Here is a 22,840-nt window from a genome sequence, read left to right as displayed (position 1 = left end):
TGCCCGGGGGGTATATAAGGTTTTTTATAGAAGGCTTTGTCGTAGAAACTTCAAAAAAGGTTCATTCGATTGGAAATTCAATGGGCTAGTGCCCTTTTTGTAAGTTATACGTGAATTCAAGGCAAATAGCACCCCCCCCCCATTATTCCCCCAAACATTCACTAAAAAGTCTGACTTAGCCATTTTGTTCAACGTAGTTGATTTTCCGATAGAAAATATGTTTTTGAGAAGGACAATCCCCCACAACCCTCAGGGCAAGGGTTTTAAGTTATGCCCTGGGGGCATATAAGGTTTTAATTGAAGGTGTTGTCATAGAAACTTCAAAAAAGGCTCATTCGATTGGAAATTCAAAGGGATAGTGCCCCTTTTAATAGTCAAAAGTGATTGGAGGGCAACTAGCCCCCCTACGCCCAGCATTTCCCCAAACACATCCAATTAAAATTTAGAGATAGCCATTTTTGTTCGGCGTAGTTGATTTCCAGATTAAAAATATATTTTTGAGGAGGAGACTCCCCCCACAGCCCTCAGGACAAGGGTTGTAAGTTGTTCCCTAGGGGCTTATAAGGTTTTTATAGAAATCTTTGTCGTAGAAACTTCAAAAAATGCTCATTCAATTGGAAATTAGAGTGCTAATGCCCTTTGTAATAGTCGAAAGTTATTGGAGGGCAACTAGCCGCCCCCCCCCCACGCCCATCATTTCCCCAAACACATCCAATCAAACTTTTGACATAGCCATTTTGTTCAGGGTAGTTGATTTCCAGATAGAAAATATGTTTTTGAGGAGGAGACTCCCTCACAACCCTCAGAGCAAGAGTTTTTAGTTATGCCCTGGGGGCATTTAAGATTTTTATACAAGGCGTTGTCGTAAAAACTTCAATATGGGTACATTCAATTGGAAATTCAAAGGGCTTGTGCCCTTTTTAATAATCGAAAGTGATTGGAGGGCAACTAGCATCCCCCCACGCCCAGCATTCCCCCAAACGCATCCAATCAACATTTTGAGATAGCCATTTTGTTCAGCATAGTTGATTTCCAGATTTATAATATGTTTTTGAGATTGACGCACCCTCACTACTGTCGGAGTAAGTGTTTTAAGTTATGTCCTTTGGGTTTATAAGGTTATTATAGAGAGATTGGGTGTAAAAACTTCAAAAAAGGCTCATTTTATTGGAAATTCCGAGGGCTAGTGCCCTTTGTAATAGTCGTAAGGGATTTGAGGGCAACTAATCCCCCTCTCACGCCCACCTTTTCCACAAACAAATCCAATCAACATTTTAAGACAGACATTTTATTAAACGTAGTTTTAAGTTCTGGAAATTAGGTCTTTGAGGATTACAACTCCCCCAAAGCCCTCAGGGCAAGGGTTCTAATTTAAGGATTCTCCGAATCCTTCATATTATTTCTTATGGAAGGGATGCTCGTATAAACTTTAGACAGGGCTCATTTGATTGAAAATTGAAAGTTCTTGTTCACTTTTTAAGAGTCAAAAGAGATTGAGGGGCAACTAGCCCCTCTCCCTCATCCACGCCCTAAATGCATCAGATAAAAAATTTGAGATTGACATTTTGTTAAAATAGTCCATAGTTCTGATAACAAAAAACCCCGGTGTCGAAACAGTCCAGCCGGGTCGAGGGGCAGGCATTGTAAGTTACGCCCTTGGGCCCATCTTACTAAGGGGGACTCATAACTAATGGGAAGGGATTTTCCATGGAACGAGAGCATAGTATATCTATTATAATTATCCAATTATAACGTTAAAACACACACACTGTGATAGATGAAACATTGCTTTGGCGCAAAAATTCTTTTTTAGGTCAATTCGAAACAGCGTTGATCCCTTTGTGTCAGCAAGTAAAATGGTCTAAACCCCCCTATTGGAGCTATTTTTTCAATCCATTTATTGTTGTCAATTGCTGTACACATGTTACGCAAACTGTCTATTGTTCATACATAAGGTTTTTATCAAAGAGGTAATCGTATAGACTTTGAAAAAAGCCTCATTCGATTTAAATTGAAAGTTCTAGATCCGTTTTTTAAAGTCAAGAATAATCGGACAGTAAGCACTCCCCACCCCATGCCATAAAGACTTGAAACTTTTTGCAATCAAAAAACGAACAAAAATTAATTAAAAGAAAACTTGCCGAAAAATAAGTTTTTCAAAGAAAAGTAAAGGCAATTTTAAACTTGAGTTCAGGAGAAACAAATACTTTTGAAAATTCAAACACAAAACGACCAGAAGTTACAATTAAAGAATAAAGGAAACCCAAAACAAACAGAAATTAAATAAACAATCATAGCAAAAAACATACAACAAGTAATAATATTGTTAGGCTTCTGCAATGAGACGATACCCAAACTCTTGTTTGTAGTTATTTTTATTCGATTCAAACTTGATTTGCCTATTCAATTTAAGTTTCACTCGTTTTAAGATTTATTTATTCATTTACATTGATTTATATTATTTTATTTTATTTAACAAAAACATATACATAAATTTTGTACAAAGGAGAAGAGAGGAATCTCGTAATGTCTCCTTTATCAACCAATAGGGGGAAAAAATTACACTTCCCGCTAACACAACTTCAAAAAAGAAAAGAAAAATCGATGAGAGCATAATAAAATTCAAAATAAATTTAAAGAGGAAATGAAAACAAAAGAAATAAAAAAAGAAAAAAAACATAACTTAACTATCGACTCACGGAGATAGGGATGGGATTTACTTAACAATTTATAAATAAATCAATAATACAATCAATCCCTGCTACTGTAAGCTGAAAGGACCATCTTTTTCAATTTCTTTTTATATATGTATAGTGATGGTGATTCACTTACTAATTCAAATAACTTATATTTATTCGCAATCTGAGGAAGTTGATATCTTAAACTTAGTCTGGATCTCTCAATTTTAACAAACGGGAAAAGAAACTTAATCCTAGCTCTTGATAAAGGGCTATGTTTATTTTCAACCAAAAGTTTCATACTATTGAAAAAATTATCTTTATGTTGAATTTTCAAAAACCAAATGCCCAAATTAAGGTGAAAAATTTGTTGTAAATCAAGAATATCAAGAAATAGAAAAGATTTTTTAATTTCAGATAATTCTTCTGTCTTCCTAGGGTGTGCTTAAAAATGGTCCAGAATTCTTATTGATTTATTTTGAACAATTTGGAGTCCTCGTAAATGGGAAGGGAAAGTCAGCATCCAAACGCTCGGACAATACTGGAAATAACAATCAATTAATGAAAAATATAAATTTTTCATAATTTGGTATGGAAACAGAAACTTTAATCTATGCAAACAACCGAGATTCCTGGACACTGTTGCTTTAAGTTTACTAATATGCGCCTTAAACGACAAAGTTGAATCAATATAAATACCTAAATATCTAAATAAATCCACTCTTATTAATATATATTGTATGTTTGTTCGCATTGATTGTTATTTAATTTCTGTTCGTTTTTAGTTTCATTTATATTTGTTTTCTTTTTAAGCTTGAATTTGTTGTTTAATCTAAGGATTGGTCACTTTAAGATCTAATTATTCATTTATATTATTACTTCTTGTATATTTTTTCCTGTGATTGTTATTTTAAGTTCTGTTCGTTTTGGGTTCTATTTATTCTTTAGTTGTAATTTCTGGTCGTCGTGAGTTTAACAGGTATTTGTATCTCCCGAGCTTAAGTTTAAAATGGCTTTTACCTTTCTTTGAAAAACTTATTTGTTGGAAAGTTTTTTTTAATTAATCTAGTGGTAAAGTTCTATTCCAGTGGACAGAACCCAAGCAAGTTTAATATTTAATTATGTTTTATGATAAGGAAAATGTGCTACAATTAAATCTTAATTTAACTTGACCCCCCCCCCCAGCCAGACACTATTGGAAAATTGCATATATCATGTTTTGAAAACTTGGGTGTACATAACGTCGTTTGATTTATTCAGATGCAAGTGTCATTACAGGAATTTACCCTTGATAAATTCTGGGACTCTATGATGCTTTTTTCGCCCTTTGTGTCTTTTTTTGGTCCAGTTATGGACAATTTCAAGGCATAATATGAGCGTGAACTAATTCAATGTTTATTCATCCGTCTTTGTGAATGTTTTCTTTGGTTTATTCAATTTATTACAATTTTTCCAGTTTTCAGTTTACCGCTGTTCTTGTGGAAAAAATGCCCAAGATAATTTCCTGTTTAATTATGTTTTATGACAGTGAAAATATGCTTAGTTAAATTCTATTCCAACTAGATCCACCAAGCCTGCCTCTCCTGAGATATTGCAGACATCGTGTCTTTAAGACTTGGGTGCACATAACCTCTTTTGATTTACTCAAATATATGTGTAGTTTTATCCCTTAGGAACTTTTTGGGCTCATTAACGCTTTTTTCATCCTTCATGTCATCTTTTGGGTTCAAAGTTATTTAGTTATTTGACACAATCTGATAAACTAACTCAATCTTTATTCGTTCGTCTTTGTGAATGTCTTCTCCAGTTGCCAGACACATAGTCACTATATTCTCATAATATAACGTTTTTTCAAAGCAGTTGCAGTTTAAGCAGTTGAGATCTTATAGTATTCCTTTGAGTGTTTGTCTATAATGTCTTTGTTCTTTTTTTCCACTTTGTTCTTTGTACTCCTTTAAGTACATTCATTTTCGTACAGAGGGTTAAATATCATCATCATTGCCATCATTCGGCATAATAATGTATATTTAGGATTTTTGGCATAATGTATAAATTCAGGGCTGTACGCTTGAGGTCTAAATTAAACCCCGTCCCTATCATGAAATGCTTCAAATGACATACAAAATACATATGCAGTTTTTTGAAGATAAGATATATTTTAACCAAAAATTAACAAAAATCATTCGATAATGCTACTACTACTACTGCTAACAACTCACCACAGCACCAAGCACGCTCTTCCTCAATCCCAATCTATCCAAAGCCTTCCTCTTTTCACCCTCCCAGGAAGTTCCCATTTCCCTTAAATATTTATTTACGACATACTTCAAACCGCGGACTACCTGCTTTCCGTTTAGCCTTAGACGGTTGGCCTAAAAGGACATTCAATAATACAATCACAAATCTTTACAAAGGCTGAATGGATAAATGAAGACAATGAAGTTATCCATTTAAAGATAACTGACCTAAAATAAATTTTCTATAGATGGCCCCCGTCCCTTCAAGCGTTTTCCCTTCTTTGAATTGAATCATGTGTATAACCCTGTTTATGAATTGTAACTGAATCGTATGAATCTATGAATCGTATCGTATGAATCTACAAACTGAATCGTAATTTTGATTGCGATTTTAGAACCAAGTTCCTTCTTTTTACTGATTTTGTGGTTCGATGGTCTGTTTTTTATGTTAAATTTCTTTCTGTTTTTCTTTGATTGGGCTCCTCAGTATTTTCAAAGAAATTATCATTATTGTCTGTTTCTTTCCTCTTTTCTTTTCATTTCCTTTCATTCCTTTCATGTCATTTGTTATTGTACAATTTTCCATTTGTGCAAGGATTATTATTTTTATTGAGGATAGCCATGAATGTTTCTAATTCTCCGTCATGGGAAATTAATGTTTTTCACTCTGTCGTTGGGCTTTTAATAGATTTTGGCTAGATTAAAAAAACCGTCCAGAAAGAGTTGAGCTTTCCATTGTTTGACTACATTTCAAAACTAAGCTCCTTATTGTTTTAGGTCGGCCATGGGTCATTAGACATGTATGTGCTTAATCCGGCGAGAGACAGTGCGGAAGTCAAAGAATTCTTACGACTTTGGAAAGCTGGAGATGCAATAGGTTTAGGCTGCAGGTCATTCAGTGTGAAACTAGGTCAGAGGGAGGTCCAAATTCCAGTAACAAGCTTGGTATCCCTTTGCGTCCTTCTCGTTTGGCAGCCGTCTGATCCAAAGGAAAAAATCACAAGAATTCTTCTGCCTGGAAGCACCCCACAACAGAAGATATTCGAAGGCTTTGCCAAATTGCGACATTTGTCGTGTTTAAGATATTCTACTTGCACTGCCAAGTCCCTACATGAGATAATTGGAGAGACTGAAAAAGAACATAAAAAGAAAACCAAAGTGGAAACAGTTGAAGTTGTGAAGCAGAAAATTGCGTCCAGCGTTTCAAGCCCAAGAATTAAAAGCAAAACAGAAAAGAGCGAAAAAAAAGTTATCAAGAGTTTGGATGAACTTGACAACAAGGACTTAGAAAAAATGCTAATTTGTGAAGTGGCTGAGGTTGTAAATGAACAAATATCAAACATCCAACGAAGTGAGGTTCATACCCCAAGCCCTATTAAGGCCAAAATCTCTTCTGGCTCCAGTGAAAGAAGTGGAAGAAGTGTTAAAAAGGAAACGTATACCCGCGCCTCCTCAGCCTATAAAAGAACAAAAGATGAGGCTAATAAAAGAGCCGTAGACAGCAGTAAGCTTGATTCCCAAGATGCCGAATCAACTGTCACTGAATCTTCTGCTAGATCTGTTACTGCAAGCAGCAAACGAATGGCATCTGTAAGAAGAACAGAGCGATCTACTGCTAGATCGGAGAAAACCGTACATAAAACGGTTGAGAAAGTGCCTAAACCAATTAAGAAATCAGAGAAAAAAATTGGTGAAAAAGAAATAAAACAAGATGAGGCAGTAGCAGATATGTCAAAAACTTCAAGAGAATCAACGGGTGAAGTAGAAAAACCAGTAGATTTAAGAGTTAGTGCAGAACAACTGGCCCATAAAGTGGAGATGGAAAAAGAATCGGTTGAAAGATTAGAAAATGTCAACCAAGTAGTTGAAAAAGAACAAACACCCCAAGCGTTAACACTAAAAGAAACAGAGATGAAAGACCGAACACGCATTGAACAAGATGAATCTACAGTGGTTCTTGAAATAAAAGATGAGAAAGCGGAAGTTGATAAAAGACCAAAAGTTGATGAAAAATTATACGAGGACATTAAATCAAAGGTAGGAGAGGAGCCAAAAATCAATCAAAAACAAAAAGTGAATGGGAAGCCAACAGTTGCTGAAAAAGCAAAGCTTCAAGAGAAACTGAAAGGTGAAAAAACAAAAAGTAAACCTGTGAAATTAGCTATAAAATCAAAACAAAAAACTATCGAAAAAACTGATCAGAAGCCAATTGAAAAAACGGATTTGAGACCAAAACCTGTCACGAAACCCGACGTGAAACCCGTTGGAGGTATTTCAACTGAAGCCTCAACGGCCAAACCAAAGCCAATTGCAAAGCCAAAGGCCAAAGAAGCTTCTCGTGATAGCACTCCTGTAACCAAGCCAAAAGAGGAGCCAAACCAAAAAGCGACCCCTAAGGCACCAACAAAAACAGCAGACACTCGAACTGAAACAAAAACGGTAGTCAGAAAGATAAAACAAAAACCAGAAGAAAAGAAGAAACCAGAACAGAAGAAGCAACAAGCAACACCATCAAAGCAAAAGGTAAAAGAGGTCGTACAACCTGATGAAGAAGAACTTCCAAAATCAAAAGGAATTCGAGGAAGAAGCGGAGTCAGGCCGGGAGCAGCTGCACCAGTTCTTGCTACATTAGCTACCACCGATGGAGCAACTGTAGTAACTGAAGGTAAAAATATATTATACTTTCAAGTCAATTATTTCCGTCCTGAGTGTACAAGGTACATGTCAAGAAACCCTGAATTGTGTTAATGAACATGTAAATTAAGGCATAGTCTTTATAGGCTTTGCCTTATAGACTCTAATGTTCTTTGTTTTCTAAGATTCGAAAGCCTATAAAAAACCCTCTCCCCTCCCATAAAAGAATAAAGTATTTCTTGAAGACGTATGAAGGCAACACAGTCATTCTCAAACGATATCTCTCAGAAATAAAAAAAAACAGTTTTCAGAAATTGGATGAAAATCTATTCCAGGCTTAAACAATAATCACTGGATTGTCAAAACCGTCAGCATGTCCCTGGGGTCCCCGGGTAAAAGTACAGAGAAGCCACCATTTACTTGAAATATATTTTTATTTTCTTATCCCACCCAAATGGAACGCATCCTATTTTTTGTTTGAGCCTAGCTTGATTGCCAGAAAACATGATTTGGTTGGCACAATCCTCCACATGAAGCCAGTTTTCTTTATCGTTTAAGCTTGACTTAAACGATAAAGAAAACTTAAGCTTTAACTGTATATTCGTTACTCGTTTTAACCCTTTTAATCTTTTATCCTTTATCCCAAGCTTTATCATTTAAGCTTGACCCATATATCTCTAGGTCAAAATATATTCTTATTATCTTATCCTACACAACTGGAGTACATCCTAGTTTTTACTTGAGCCTCGCTTGACTGCCACAGAGCAAAATTTGGTTGGCACAATTCTCCACATGAAGCCAATTTTCTTTGTCGTTTAAGTTTGACCTGTATATTCGTAACTTGTTTTAACCCTTTTAAGCTTTTATCCTTTATCCCAAGCTTTATCATTTAAGCTTGACCCATATATCTCTAGGTCAAAATATATTCTTATTATTTTATCCTACCCAACTGGAGTACATCCTAGTTTTTACTTGAGCCTCGCTTGATTGCCAGAAAGCACAATTTGGTTGGCACAATCCTGCAGATAAAGCACAATCCTGCAGAATCCTTTAAGCTTAACCTGAGTATCTTAAACTGTCTTTCACTAAAGGCCTTTACCGTGCGATCGAACCGAATTTGTCATATTTGGTCATTATATTTGACATTAAATAATGTCAGATAATGCCAAATGCACTCAATATTTGATACATGGTTGTTAAAACGGTTGCTTAAACTATCATTATATTTGACATTATATGTCATTATATTTGACATTAAATAATGTCACATAATGCCAAATGCACTCAATATTTGATACATTCTTGTTAAAACAGTTGCTTAAACTATCTTTAGACTATTTCCCAGGAGAATTTACTGATCCTTAAGCTTTCGGAAGTCCTACGTTACAGAGCCATAGTTTCTGACTTTCTTTATCCTAATCCAGGTTTCAAGGCTTATCTTCCGGTTTATTCAAATTCATTATAATTGCAATGTTAAACCTGTACCTTGGCTTTTCTGTATTTGGTAATTGGTAATTTGGTATTTTTTGGTAATTCTTTGGAGTTTGGTATACCAAAATCTGGCAATTTGGTAACAAACAACCAATATGTTGCAACGGAAAACTTAAATGTTAACAGCTGTCATTTTTAAGTTGTTAATTTCACCCACTTAAGTGATGGAGTTTAATTTCTATAGTTATTCCTTTAAATGGACATTTTAAAAGATTTAAAAGTTTTCCTGGTTACCAAAACGCTACCAAAAGTTAGGGCTACAAGGTGGCCACTTGTCCCTGTAAACAAAGACGCAGCAACTGAGACGCCAATTCTCGCCCTATGTGTCAGCAATGGCCCTGGAGGTTTTTTAACGTTTTTATCCCCAATATTGCGTGTTAGCTCATCAAACTGTTGTTAAAGGTTAGCGTCCGTTGTGTTTGAGCGTGTTTTATGTTTGATTAATATTATTTTCGAAAAAAAAACCTTTTTCCTGGTTACCAAAATGGTACCAAAAGTTAGGGCTACAAGGTGGCCACTTGTCCCTGTAAACAAAGACGCAGCAACTGAGACGCCAATTCTCGCCCTATGTGTCAGCAATGGCCCTGGAGGTTTTTTAACGTTGTTATCCCCAATATTGCGTGTTAGCTCATCAAACTGTTGTTGAAGGTTAGCGTCCGTTGTGTTTGAGCGTGTTTTATGTTTGATTAATATCATTTTCAAAAAAAAAACTATTTGCAGATGTAACCAAAAGACTAACAATTTTTTTCCAAGATTTTCCCTAACTAGAAAATTTCTTTTTCATAATGTATGTGCTATAAAACTTATTTTTTGACTCAAAATGCTTGGCTTAAAATGCTTTTAAGCCAAAGTAAGTTTTTTCTCATAATTTCGAAAGTTGATTTTGAATATAATAAGAATAAGTTATGTCATTGATTTCCAATACTTTGCCCACTATACTTTTTGAGAATGTGATGAATCTTGCGGGCCGGTAAAATATTTAAGGCGGGCCACACGTAATCTGCGGGTTGCTGACTGCCCACCGCTTTGTTAGATGAAATTCTTTCTCAAATAATATTTCTTTGAACTTACAGAGACGAGAGAAGCATTCGTTGAAAATCAAGACCAAATTCCCATTAAACCTCTCATTGAGGAAGCGACCGAAAAAAAGGAAATAATTAGTGAGCTCTTGCCAGATAAGTCGAGTGAAGTGATTAAGGAAGTAAAAGAAGAAATTGATTCAGCAACAGAATTTGTCGAATCAGCTACTCCTCAGAAAGTTGATGCCAATGTGAAGTCATTTGAGGAAGAAAAAATGAAAGGTAAGCTTTTAATGTTCTAGTCGAAATAGGTTGCATGAAATGTGGAACACATAGAAATTCGGCGAGTTTCTCAGTCAAGGTTATTCCGTGGTAAATTGAATTAAGGTAATAGGCGTTGACAAATTTAAAATTTAAATTTATTGGCTTTTAAGTTATGGTTTTGAGGTCAAATTTTTTGGTAAATAATTAGTAAAATTAACTGAAAATTACAGTAAGCTAACAAACGCATGGAATATCAATTAAATAAGCTGAGTAGCAGTCATGACAAAATTAAGGTGCTCTGATACTCAGTCTTCTTTTTTTCAGTCTGCTTAAATCTTCAAATTTTCTAATTCCAAAAAATTATGCCTTAAACCTTAAACCTTCACTTTGATCCATCAATCATAAAAATTATGCTGCTCCATACGGATACCTTAAATTTTCAGATGCCTTAAATGCTTTAAATCTTCAAATACTGTTCCATATTTTCTAATTTCAAAAATGTATGCCTTCAACCTTAAATCTTCAAAGTAGTAAGTATTACCAAGCTAAGGTCAAACCCACTACCCCAATACAGGAGGTAAATGTTCAAATGCTGTTTCATATTTTCTAATTTCAAAAAATTATGCCTTAAATCTTCACTGTGATTCGCCAACCATAAAGATTAGGCTATTTCATATGGATGTTGTAAACCTTCCGTGCCTTACCCACTGCCCCAATACAGGACATAAATGTTAAAATGATGTTTCATATTTCAAAAAATTATGCCTTAAATCTTCACTGTGATTCGTCAACCATAAAGGTTATGCTGTTCCATATAGATGTTGTAAACCTTCCGTGCCTTCACTCTTCAAATGCCATAAACACCTTAAATCTTCCAATGGTGGTCCATGTTTTTTAATTTCGAAAATCATACCTTCAATATTCACTTTGATTCGTCAAACACGAAGATCATGCTGTTCCATATAGATTACTTGAATCTTAAATCCTCAAATGTCCTAAATGCTTTAAATCTTCAAATGCTGTTCCATATTTTCTAATTTTAAAAATGTATGTCTTAAACCTTAAATCTTCAAAGTAGTATTACCAAGCTAAGGTCAAACCCACTGCCCCAATACAGGACATAAATGTTAAAATGATGTTTCATATTTCAAAAAATTATGCCTTAAATCTTCACTGTGATTCGTCAACCATAAAGGTTATGCTGTTCCATATAGATGTTGTAAACCTTCCGTGCCTTCACTCTTCAAATGCCATAAACACCTTAAATCTTCCAATGGTGGTCCATGTTTTTTAATTTCGAAAATCATACCTTCAATATTCACTTTGATTCGTCAAACACGAAGATCATGCTGTTCCATATAGATTACTTGAATCTTAAATCCTCAAATGTCCTAAATGCTTTAAATCTTCAAATGCTGTTCCATATTTTCTAATTTTAAAAATGTATGTCTTAAACCTTCACTCTGATTGCTAAATCATACAGATTACCCTTGGAAGTTGCGCACAGCCCAACTCACCAAATTGCGCACGGAATGCATTTTCAGATCTGTATTCATGCGTTACTTTGACTTGATCCACAAACAGTGTGGCCCGGGCATTATACATAAATGTGGCCCGGGCATTATACAAAAGTCATTTATTAACTATGGAAATTCGTCTCAGGGGGATTATACCTACAAAGAAAGGGCGCATAGATATCGCGTGGTATAAACACGAATTGGGGTCTACTATTTTAAGGTTTGTGGTCTATAACAAAATCGATCTCACGAGAAAAAGTATACCAAAACGATACTCAGGCTTTGCAGCAAGTAAAGCTGCGGAGCCTTTGGTCAACCCCTCTTTAAATTTAAACTTAAAAGTCGTTGATTAGTTCCCACTTACACGACGGAGATTTTAAATATAAAATAATGGATATATTCTATATAAAAAATAGATATGAGTAAAGTATTATGGCCACAGATACCAAAATAAAAAAATGCTTAGATAAACGTATAGCATACATAATTTATATTAAAATAAAAAAAACTAACAAAACTCTCAAACTCTTTTCTTAGAGAATTTTCCACTTCGTTTATTCGTTAAAATAGCTAAAAGTACAAAAAAGTGAAAAAATATGCAAAAAAAACTACCGATTCTTTTAGGGCTTATTTGTTCAGATTTTCTATTGAACTTTCTTTTCCAAATGTTAAGAAGATATTTTCTTTTCTTTACAATTTAATTCCCCTTTACTCTTGTTCTATTTATTTTCTGAAAATTTCGAAAAAGTTTACCAAGTTTCTAAATCCCTAAAGGAAATGGGCTACTAAAAAATATATTCGTGACATCGCAAGTTCCTTGGAAAATTTTCTCTTTTCTTATGAAATGCTCGTATCTCTCTAGTGAAGGAGAATTCTAAAAGGATTTTTTTTCCTTTTAATTTATCCAAGTAAAGAAATATTTAATGCCTGGAAAATAGAGGAAGTAATTATCGCTTGTTTAATGATACCCGGTGGTAAGGTCGTTTAGAAAAAAGAAAAGAGTTTACAAAGTGTAAGTCAGCAAAGAGTATGGAAAATTTGTAAGAGTAGAAAACGGTGCTAGTGTCAAAAAGAACATCAATCAACACCATCTCGTGCCTGCTGATTTTGGTAAACGTTTTAATGCCGTTGAGCATGAAAATACATTTTTGGGCATAATTTTGGCTCCAGATTCATCCATGGAAGTTTTTTTTATTCTAAATAACTGGTCTCATAGTTAGTGAAAAGCCCATGATCTGTGATTTTCCCTAAAATATTTTAGAGACCAAAATTTCTAGACATATTTCGACTTTAAAAAATCTGCGTAAAAATCTAGAGGGCCAGGGGTTAGTTCCCATAATTTTTGGAATAAAATTTCGTTAACGAGTGTTTATTTTTTTGGGGGGGGGGGGAGTTGGGCAACGTAGAGAAGGCAAGAGGTCAGTTCTCTTATGTTTTGGAACAAAATATCCTTTATAAGTTGATTTTTTGAGTGGGGGTGGGGGGATTTTCAATTTAGGAAAGGGCAAAGAATTCCAGATCATACTATCAACATTAACTTAAGGTCAACCAGTCCTCTCAGACTGTCAAGGTTTTTCCAAGCACGTATACCTGCTATGTATAGACTAGATTTTAACTTTTAAAAAAAAGATAATTTTTGAGGCAATTATTAGTCACACAGAAATTGTTTCCTATACCAAAATGCAGATTGACAATTCACTTTCGAATTTTAAACTTTTTAATGAAGTCGCCAAATTCTACAGTAAAAATGGTGATATGGGCGTATGGAAAGGGGGCAGAGAGGGGGGCAGGTGCCACCCTCCCCCCTAGAACTTCAAATTTACACTAGATATGACTGAAAAAGCAGATGATTGAACAACACATGGTTGAAAAAGCAGTATAAAAAGGTAGATGGCTGAAAAAAAACCGTTGACTAAAGGTAGATCAAGGAGGCACACTTGTGCCTCTATAAAGAGGCGACCCACCACAATGTTAAGCGATTTCAGGTCCTAGAGGTCGCAGAGAGACGGCGGTAATCGCATTTTGTAGCCCAAGCTGAAACTAAGAAACCTGCAAAATTTCATCCTCCTCCAACTTTGTCTTCATGGGGTAAACTGGGCCGAAAATTTCGACCCTCCCACCACAGCCCCCCTTTAACGTTGTCCGATTGGGCTGAAATTTTGAGGTTAAGCTTTCCTAGGGCCCGGAAGCTTATCCTTGAAATTTCAGCTCAATCCGATCACTTCTTCTCTATTTTCAAATAAACAAATATAGGCATTTAAAATTCATTATTTCTTTTTTTTTTTATCCACGCCTACAGGCCACAATTGGCAACTGATCCGAGTGAATAAGGACTCATTCGAAGCAGAATTTAACCTGTTAGGGCCTTTTGATATTTTCAGATCGAAAAAATTATCCCCCGAATTTACATTTACGAAAAACCTCGTTTTCCTATAATAGCCCATGTTAAATTTTCCCACCACAGCCCCCCTTTAACGTTGTCTGATCGGGCTGAAATTTAGAGGATAACCTTTCCTGGGGCCTTGGAGCTTATCCTTGAAATTTCAGCTCAATCCGATCACTCCTTTCCTGTTTTCCAAAAACCAAATATCAAGTTTTGTGGGAATTTGCTTTCGTCGAAAATAGATGCCATTTACTAAAAAACAATTACAATTGTGTCTGTTTAGTCCAGCGGTTGATACTCCAGACTGTCAGTCGGAAAACCCAGGTTCAATTCACCATCAGAGCAAATTTTTTATATGCTGAATTTAAACTTTAAAAAAGAAACTCAGTTTCTTTTTTAAATTATTTGAAAAAAATTAAGTTTTCTAAGGAGTTAAAGAGGCTGAGTTACAAGGTCGACCCTTAAAACGTACAGGGATTAGGAGGCACAGTTGGGGGGCTGTTAAAGAGGCTGAGTCACAAGTTCGAACCTTAAAACGTACAGGGATTAGGAGGCACACTGTACGACGTGATTTGAGTATACAGGAATTAAAAGCCTTAACACAAGAATGTTCATGAACGGGGGGTTTGGGGGCGGCAGCCCCCCAACTTTAACTCCTGACACGATCAGCTAACAGTTAGTCAAGCAATAATAAGTAATAAACTGTACAAAAACGTGCAGAAATTATTTGAAAAAAACTACGTTTTCTAAAGAGTTAAAGAGGCTGAGTTACAAGGTCGAACCTTAAAACGTACAGGGATTAGGAGGCATAGTTGGGGGCTGCCGCCCCCAAACCCCCCGCTTTTGCAGCCTTTAAAAAAAAAAAAAAGTTTTTTAAACTGAAAGTAAGAAGCAACATTAAATCTTAAAATGAACAGAAATTATTCCATATATGAAAGGGGCTGTGCCCTCCTCAACGCCTCACTCTTTATGCTAAAGTTTGACGTTCTCACAGCTCTTTTTTTCAACAATAAAAACTTTAGCGTAAAGAGCGAGGCGTTGAGGAGGGCACAGCCCCTTTCATATACGGAATAATTTCTGTTCGTTTTAAGATTTAATGTCGCTCCTTACTTTCAGTTTAAAAAACTTTTTTTATTTAAAGGCTGCGAAAGCGGGGGTTTGGGGGCGGCAGCCCCCCAACTGTGCCTCCTAATCCCTGTACGTTTTAAGGTTCGACATTGTAACTCAGCCTCTTTAACTCTTTAGAAAACGTAGTTTTATTCAAATAATGGTTGAAAAAGCTTGATATAAACAGCTGGAATGACAGAGTAAAAGCCAAACAGAAGCAATTATCCATAATGTCTTGGAAAGACTTAGTTCTAATCCAAGAAGATTAATGCTGAAGCCTATTAATAATTTAATGGTTTTTGGTGATTACTTATTAATAAAGATTTCATGGGCATTATAGAACATGCTGGCAATGTAAGGCTTTGTGAACTGCCAATACAACTTCAGACCCCAGCCCTTCATTACAGAATCGGCTGCCCCCTCCCCTTAGAGAAGAAGCTACGTACACCCATGAATGGCGATGCTAACTTTAACTTTATTTAGTATAATAAAAAAAAAAAAACATTAACCCCCTCAAAGAGTAGAGCTCGTAAGGTTGTGTCTGTAAATAATAGGACATACACAAAACAAAAAATCTAGTCATAATAATAGTAATAATAGCAAAATTAACTAAAATTAACAAAAAACAATAACAACAAAATCCTAGAAAACAAGGAATACAAGAAAATAAGGGAGAGAGAACGCCAGTTTCTTTCTTTCTTCACATCTTTATTTACTGAAGTTCCTATCTCACCAATTGCCAATGTTGTATGAGCTTGTAATCCGTGAATTTGAGTTAAGCTTTTATAGCCATACCCAAAGATATTAAATCAGGAGGGTACGAACTTAAAATAACATAACAGTCAGTCTTTAAGTTACGAAAGATCTATGGCTTTACATCAACACATGGAATGTGCAAAATTTGTATAAATTTTTCGATACTATAAATAGAGAAAGAAAAACGAACAAAAATGGGGTTTTAAAGGTCAAATGAAAATACTGACAAAACACAACAAAGCGAATATTTCGAGGGGACAAACACCTCTCTTCTTCAGCTCGAAACACGAAAAAAAGCAATGAGAGTTTCTCAGTTATTCGCTAGTATCCGTCGATGGCGGTTCAATTTTGAATTTCTTTGCAATTCACGGATATTGGTGAATGACTCACTTTTATTATTGTTAGGTATTTGGTTAAAATTCCTTCCAAATATTGGCTTTTATTGAATTTTATTCATCTTTTAAATTTTTGGTTTTTTTTTCATTGGTTTTTTCACCTTCACATTGATTTTCCGCGTTTTATTTGTTGGTTATTTCTTTGGAACTCTCATTGATTATATTTTTTCGTTTCGCGCTGACGCAGAGAGGCGTTCGTCCCCTCGAAATATTCGTTTTTTTGTGTTTTGTCACATTTGGCTTTTAAAAACCGCATTTTTGCTCGTTTTTCTTTCTTTATGTTACGTCACGCCAATGTGGTTTAACAAATTATCTACTATAAATAGAGGGTTGGGTCACAAACTTGAAAAACATGAAAAAAAAAGCAAATTTAGTAAAATATGTGGAACATAATGTTGAATACATTCCATAGGGCTCCAGGAATACCAGCGAAGAGTCCCCCCTTCCATCTATGCAAGTACCTATCCCTATAAGAAAAAATTGACTTCGACAACATGCACACGCTAGATTATGCACATCAGTAGCATCTGAAATATATTTTGGAAAGGGGGCAGAAAGATCAAGATAGCAAAATTAGGCAAAATCTGTAACAGTTAGACCCAGGGCTTCTATAATTTTTGCCAAAGATTCTTCTTCTCTCCTCCCAATTAAGGATGGTGTGTGAGGTAACATATATTCCGCGCAAATATTTTAGGAAACGGTGAAGATAACCCACTCTTATTACCCGTTCTTGGTGGTATTTTGAACTGCAAGAGGTTTTACAAATATCACCAAATTTTCAGCCGATTTTTAAAGAATCGGCCGATTTTAAAGATTTTTAAAGAAATTGAATTTTAAAGCCAGTAACTCTTAATTCTACGTATTATACAAAAAAAATATGGTATTATAACTATAAAAATATGTAATATATATAATATAATTGTAATAACTAAATATATAATATAAATAAAAATAATTATAATATAACGTATAGTATTATACACTTTTTGCGTGTTAAGATCTGTGTCTGGCTTTTGGAAGGTTTTCCAAATGCTCATCTCCATTTTCCAGAAGGCGTTCCACAGGGTTCCGAGAATAAAGCACTTCAACTTGTAAAACACTCTTCCCTTCCCCTCTCGAAATATTCCTCCGATTCATAAATTCCCCTTAAAAATGTAATAAATTGCCAATTAAATATCGTCATAAAGCATATATATTTCAAAATTAACCATTACTTCCTTTTTCTCTTACTTTTTTATATTAAAGCAGTTTAAGAGAAAAAAAAATCCCAGTTAGTGAAGAATATGCAGTTATTTCACCAAAGACCTCCACTAAGCTGTCTCATAGCACAAACAAACAGAAAATCAATGATAAAATCGGACCAAATACAAAAACTGAAAAATACTAAGCAAAAAACAAAATGAATTACACCTAAATAAGTTTTAATTTGTTTTTTGTCTGTAAAAGATTGAAAATTTCCTTTTAAAAACGTAACAAGACATTTTTTATGAAGAAATGTTTTTCAAATTTGTCTTTATTGTATTTTAAAATCCAAAATTTTCTACCATCCTTTGATAATAAGTATCTTCGTGCAACGAATAACTTTCAAACTTAACTATTATATCTTATCTTTCTTCCTGTTTGTAATTATAAAACAGTTATAGGGAAAAAATGACATTTTTCTACTGAAGAATTTGCAATTATTTTTCCAAGAGCCTCCACTAAGTCGTCTTTAGTGCAAAGAATGAAGAAGGAAAGATAAACTGGGACCAAACACGAAAATAGCGAGAAAAAGTGGTGAACAAAATACGAAGTAGAGAACAAAGTGAATCACAATTAATTTATTTAACAACTCTGCCCACTGCCGCTAATTATGCCACGCCCACTGCCGCTGATTATGCCATTAACAAACCAGAGCAGAGAAAAAAAAAACTACAAAAACTTAAAAAATCCTTTTAAACAAAAAAATGTATAGTTATTAAATAAGTATAAATATAAGTTTATATATTTTCATTTGTGTTTTGTTTGTGAAAGGTTGAAAATTTTCTCTAGAAACGTAAAAAGACATTTTTTATGCTGAAATACTTTTAAAATTTGTTTTATTATATTTCAAAATTCTGATTTCTGTTTGCCAAAACTTCATGTTCTTTTTGGGTGAAAACGAAAATTATCGTGAAAAATTGGTTTCTGTGGATTTGGGCGACAAAAGTCAATCCTCCTCCCACTATAATATAGCAATATTAACTTTTTACCATACCGTCTGTTCCTACTATAAACACATCTCTTATGCAAGGGTGTGGATTAGGGGTGGGTGGATTACAAAGCGCCCCCCTAGATTTTAAAATATTTTTTTATTTCTTCATTTTCAATAAATTAAGAAAAGACATTGCCCTCTAAAATTCTTATGAATCGGCGGCACTGCCTTTCTCGTCTAAATTGTGTTTCAAACATATTTAGTAGATACGTTTTTTTTCTTAAATGCTTAATTTTTCCATATATATATAGTTTCTTTAAGTTTAAAAATCCATAACCGTCACTTCTTTGATACTGCCTTGCATTTGAAAATCAATATTTTAGATTTAATTAACAATACACCCTTATATGATATTTTAACATGATTCAGCACAGGAAGCAGCTTTTCACTATATTTTTCTATTTCATCTATCATTCAGGGCATTTGAGATTAAGTATTTTTATAAGGATGGGGGAGGGAGAGGGGGATATTTTTCAGAAAGTTTGTTTGTTTAAACATTCAGATATTTGTAAATTTTCAAAAATTTTCGCACAATATTCCTGATTTACGGTCCTGCGAAAGTCCTTAGGAAGAATTTTCCCTTATCCCTCTGTATACAGTAGGCTGAAATTTTAAAGAGACGTAAACCTGATCATTATAGTTTTTTTTTTGCTCATTCAGTAGGGGTTATTCTAAGTATTGGAGGAGTGCCCCCAGGATCTGATAGCGGCTTTTGATGAGATTCAGCAACAATAAAACATGTTTTTTGCCAAATGCTGTGGCCAATTTGGCTACTCAACTGAGCGCAAAAACCAACAATTTCTGGTTTCCAAATTATATCTGCACATTTCTATATTATTTTATTTATTAAAGACTACAATTTCTGAAAATTAGTTTTTATTTAGTTATATATTTGCGACCAACATTGTTTAGAAACTTCATTTATTTTTGAGGGTTGTATATAATTAAACAAGGAATAAAATATGCAATTTATTTATTTTATGAATGGTTACGGACTGCTTTTGCGCAATGAAAATTGAGGTTTATTTTGATATATGTTTGTGGCTAGAGTTGTATAGAACATTTATATTTGAGAGTTTCATTAATGTATTTTATACTAAATTATATTTTTAGGAAATTTCAATAATTTATGTGACAGTCACTCGTATCAGACATTTCCACTCTTCTGGGATAATATCCAAAAATCATTTTCTAAGCTTTTCTCAAAGAGAGGATCAGAGCCATTTTTGGCCGGTGGGACCATCGAGGGGTGACTGAAGATCCATTAACCTGCTGATGCTCCCTTTGAGAACAGCTTAGCAAACGATTGATGTGACTGCGACATCAATGATTGAACTTCACCTTAAATATGAATGATTACAGACTGCTTTTGTGAAATGAAAATTGAGTTTTATTTTGATATATGTTTGGGGCCAAAGTCGCATAGAACATTTATTTATATTAATATATACATTAATATATTTTATACTAAATCATTTCTTTGGTGAATTTTAATCATCATTATTCCAGTCATCCGTATCAGACACTTCCACTCTTCTTGTATGCAGTAATCATTTGCTAAGCTGATCTCAAAGGGAGGATAGAGCGATTTCGGCCAGCTGGGCGATCAAGGCGTGATTGAATTTTGATTTAACGGCTGATCCCCCCTTTGATAATAACTTAGAAAGCAGTTTTGGCAATTATCCCAGAAGAGTTTGGATACGACCCTTAGGCACAATGATGACAGAATTTATGTTTGTCAGTGTTTCCACCAACAGAGCGAGTTGTCAATTACTTTTAGAATGAAAGAAAACAGCTGAAATATCCCTCTAGTTGAAAGAAATCCGAAAATCAAAAATAGACAATTAGAAACTTTTGAAAGTGCGAGCTTTAAGAAAAAATCTATGGAATTAGGCCAGTTATCAAGAAAACATACATTCCAAATCCATTTATTATTGACAATATTTTTTAGGTGTCATGCATATCATCAAAAAGTCATCAAAAAGTATCATCAAAAAGTTTATTAGCTTATATATATATATATATATATATATATATATATATATATATATATATATATATATATATATATATATATATATATATATATATATATATATATATATATATATATATATATATATATATATATATATATATATATATATATATATATATATATATATATATATATATATATATATATATATATATATATATAATGTACATTATATTAGATTTACTGCGAATAAGGAAACTATTTCTTTTAAGAGAGAAATTTAAAAAAAAAAATTGCAGACTCTCAACTATTTGGACAGCTTAGCAACGAATTTACACCTTCTTTCTTACAAATCTTAGGTCGTGTAGGTCATTATTAAAGACTAGTTAAACCATTCTTTTTAACTATTTTTTAAAATTCATTGTTAGTTTCCTTATAATTTAGTATACATTTGTAATTTATTTCTTTAAATAGCTTTAAATAAGTTTATTGGATTGTGATTTGAATCCCTCTTTTTCAAGCAGATACTGATGTCACTGAAGTACAATTGGTTGAACAAGATGCAATTGAGACCCTGGAAAGGGTTAAGATCGAAGAAATAACTGTTGATAAAGACCAGAGAAGTCTAGCTAAGGATAAGGAGATTGACAGGAAGCCAGAAATTTTGAGGCGAGTAACTGAACACTCTTCATCTACTTCTGACAGTGGGGAGCTTTTTTAACTCCTAGGGAAATACATCCCGTAAAATACCCCCCGCAGAAAACCTCCCGGCAAATACCCTTCCGAGACAAATCCCCCTTATACCCCCCCCCCCTTGTGGAAAACTTTTGCAGTATTTTTCGGTGGTTTCCAGGGGGAGGGTTAAACACATAGACCCCTGACAGTGACATATTCTTGATTCCAATTCATTCGAATGGGAGGAGGTAAATCTTGTTGTTTATCAAAATTGGCCAGATGGCAGTTAAGCTATAAAGATGGCAGTTAAGATGGCAGTAAACTCAAAATTATATTTCAGATTGAATACGAAGAATAAGGAAAAATTTTGTTCAGCCATTATGAGGCTAAAAACTGAAATCCCCTGCAGTTGCCTCGTTATAGGAAAAACTGAGGGGGAGGGCGTTGCTTAGTCCTCCCAAGGAAGCTCATTGTACCCTAAAAAAATCCTAAGAAATAAGACAGAATACCCCTCCAGGAGAAAAAATTTCTAGTTACGACCAGGTTTGCTGGCACATAGATGGCACTACTTTAGTGTTAAACTAATCAAAGTCTCCTGGAACTAAGACTTCGACTTATTTTGACATACAATCTAGCATAACACTAATCTGTGTAGTCTTCCTAAAAATATAACAACAAGAACACACATACATATATTAAATCACAAACACATTTAGTACACTTCCCCAAAATCCTGGAGGGGGAGGGCAAAGTTGGAGCCAATTTTCCTAAATCAAGTGAAAATGACAGTGAAAACTGAAAAATGAGACACATACTCCTTTAAAGGACTATGTGGGGGCAAACCGTGGGCAAACCGAGGCAAATCGATGTCTTGGAGGTGCTTCCCCCCCTCCTCTCTCATAGAAAATTACGCTCCTGTTTGCAAGCAACGTTTTCCCAAACAACATTATCAAGCGAATAAGACCTTATTCACTTGGTCAAATTATATATTTTTTTATATTGTCTTTTTTTTATATTTATTTTTATATTTTTATGTAGTGTATTTATATTTTTTTATATATTTATTTTATATTTTTTTATATATTGTCCTGCTTGAAAAAAAGTCATGTGTTTGTGCAGTGTGTAAAATTAAAGGAAAGTATCTCAATTGCTGACTACTACGGTGTTTGAGGAAATAAAATAAATATGTTTGAGGAAATAAATTTGAGGAAATAAAAATAAATATGTTTGAGGCCTTAAAGTCAGCATTTCCCTGATAAAAGTAACGATAATTACAGAAAATTAAATATCAACGAAATATCAAATTAGATGGCCAGGGTATATAATCTGAGAGGTATTTAACAGGTTCTCACTTTTAGGGTAGGTCATTTTATACTTTTGGTCACCTTTATATAAAAAAATCAAAAAAAAGATTATAAATAAATAATAAATACAAATAAATAAATAAATTAAATAATTAAAAAATGATAGAAG

At 34.1% G+C, this 22,840-nt stretch overlaps 1 protein-coding gene across 1 annotated transcript in view; it reads left to right on the top strand.

The window, feature by feature from the left end:
- The window catches only part of LOC148939235 (uncharacterized), a 271,064-nt gene that overhangs the window by 194,298 nt on the left and 53,926 nt on the right, over positions 1-22,840 (top strand). Inside the window, exons 7-9 of the mRNA XM_089106820.1 lie at positions 5,693-7,580; positions 10,114-10,341; positions 21,214-21,361. Of these exons, the coding sequence (XP_088962946.1) occupies positions 5,693-7,580; positions 10,114-10,341; positions 21,214-21,361 (2,264 nt within the window). The remainder of the gene's footprint in view (positions 1-5,692; positions 7,581-10,113; positions 10,342-21,213; positions 21,362-22,840) is intronic.

This window comes from Artemia sp. Qi Xiang Cuo, chromosome 21 (genome assembly GCF_049724085.1).
Source record: "Artemia sp. Qi Xiang Cuo chromosome 21, ASM4972408v1, whole genome shotgun sequence".
Lineage (NCBI taxonomy): Eukaryota > Metazoa > Arthropoda > Branchiopoda > Anostraca > Artemiidae > Artemia > Artemia sp. Qi Xiang Cuo.
The sequence above is the reverse complement of the archived record's forward strand: the minus strand, read 5'-3'. Positions and strand labels throughout refer to the sequence as shown.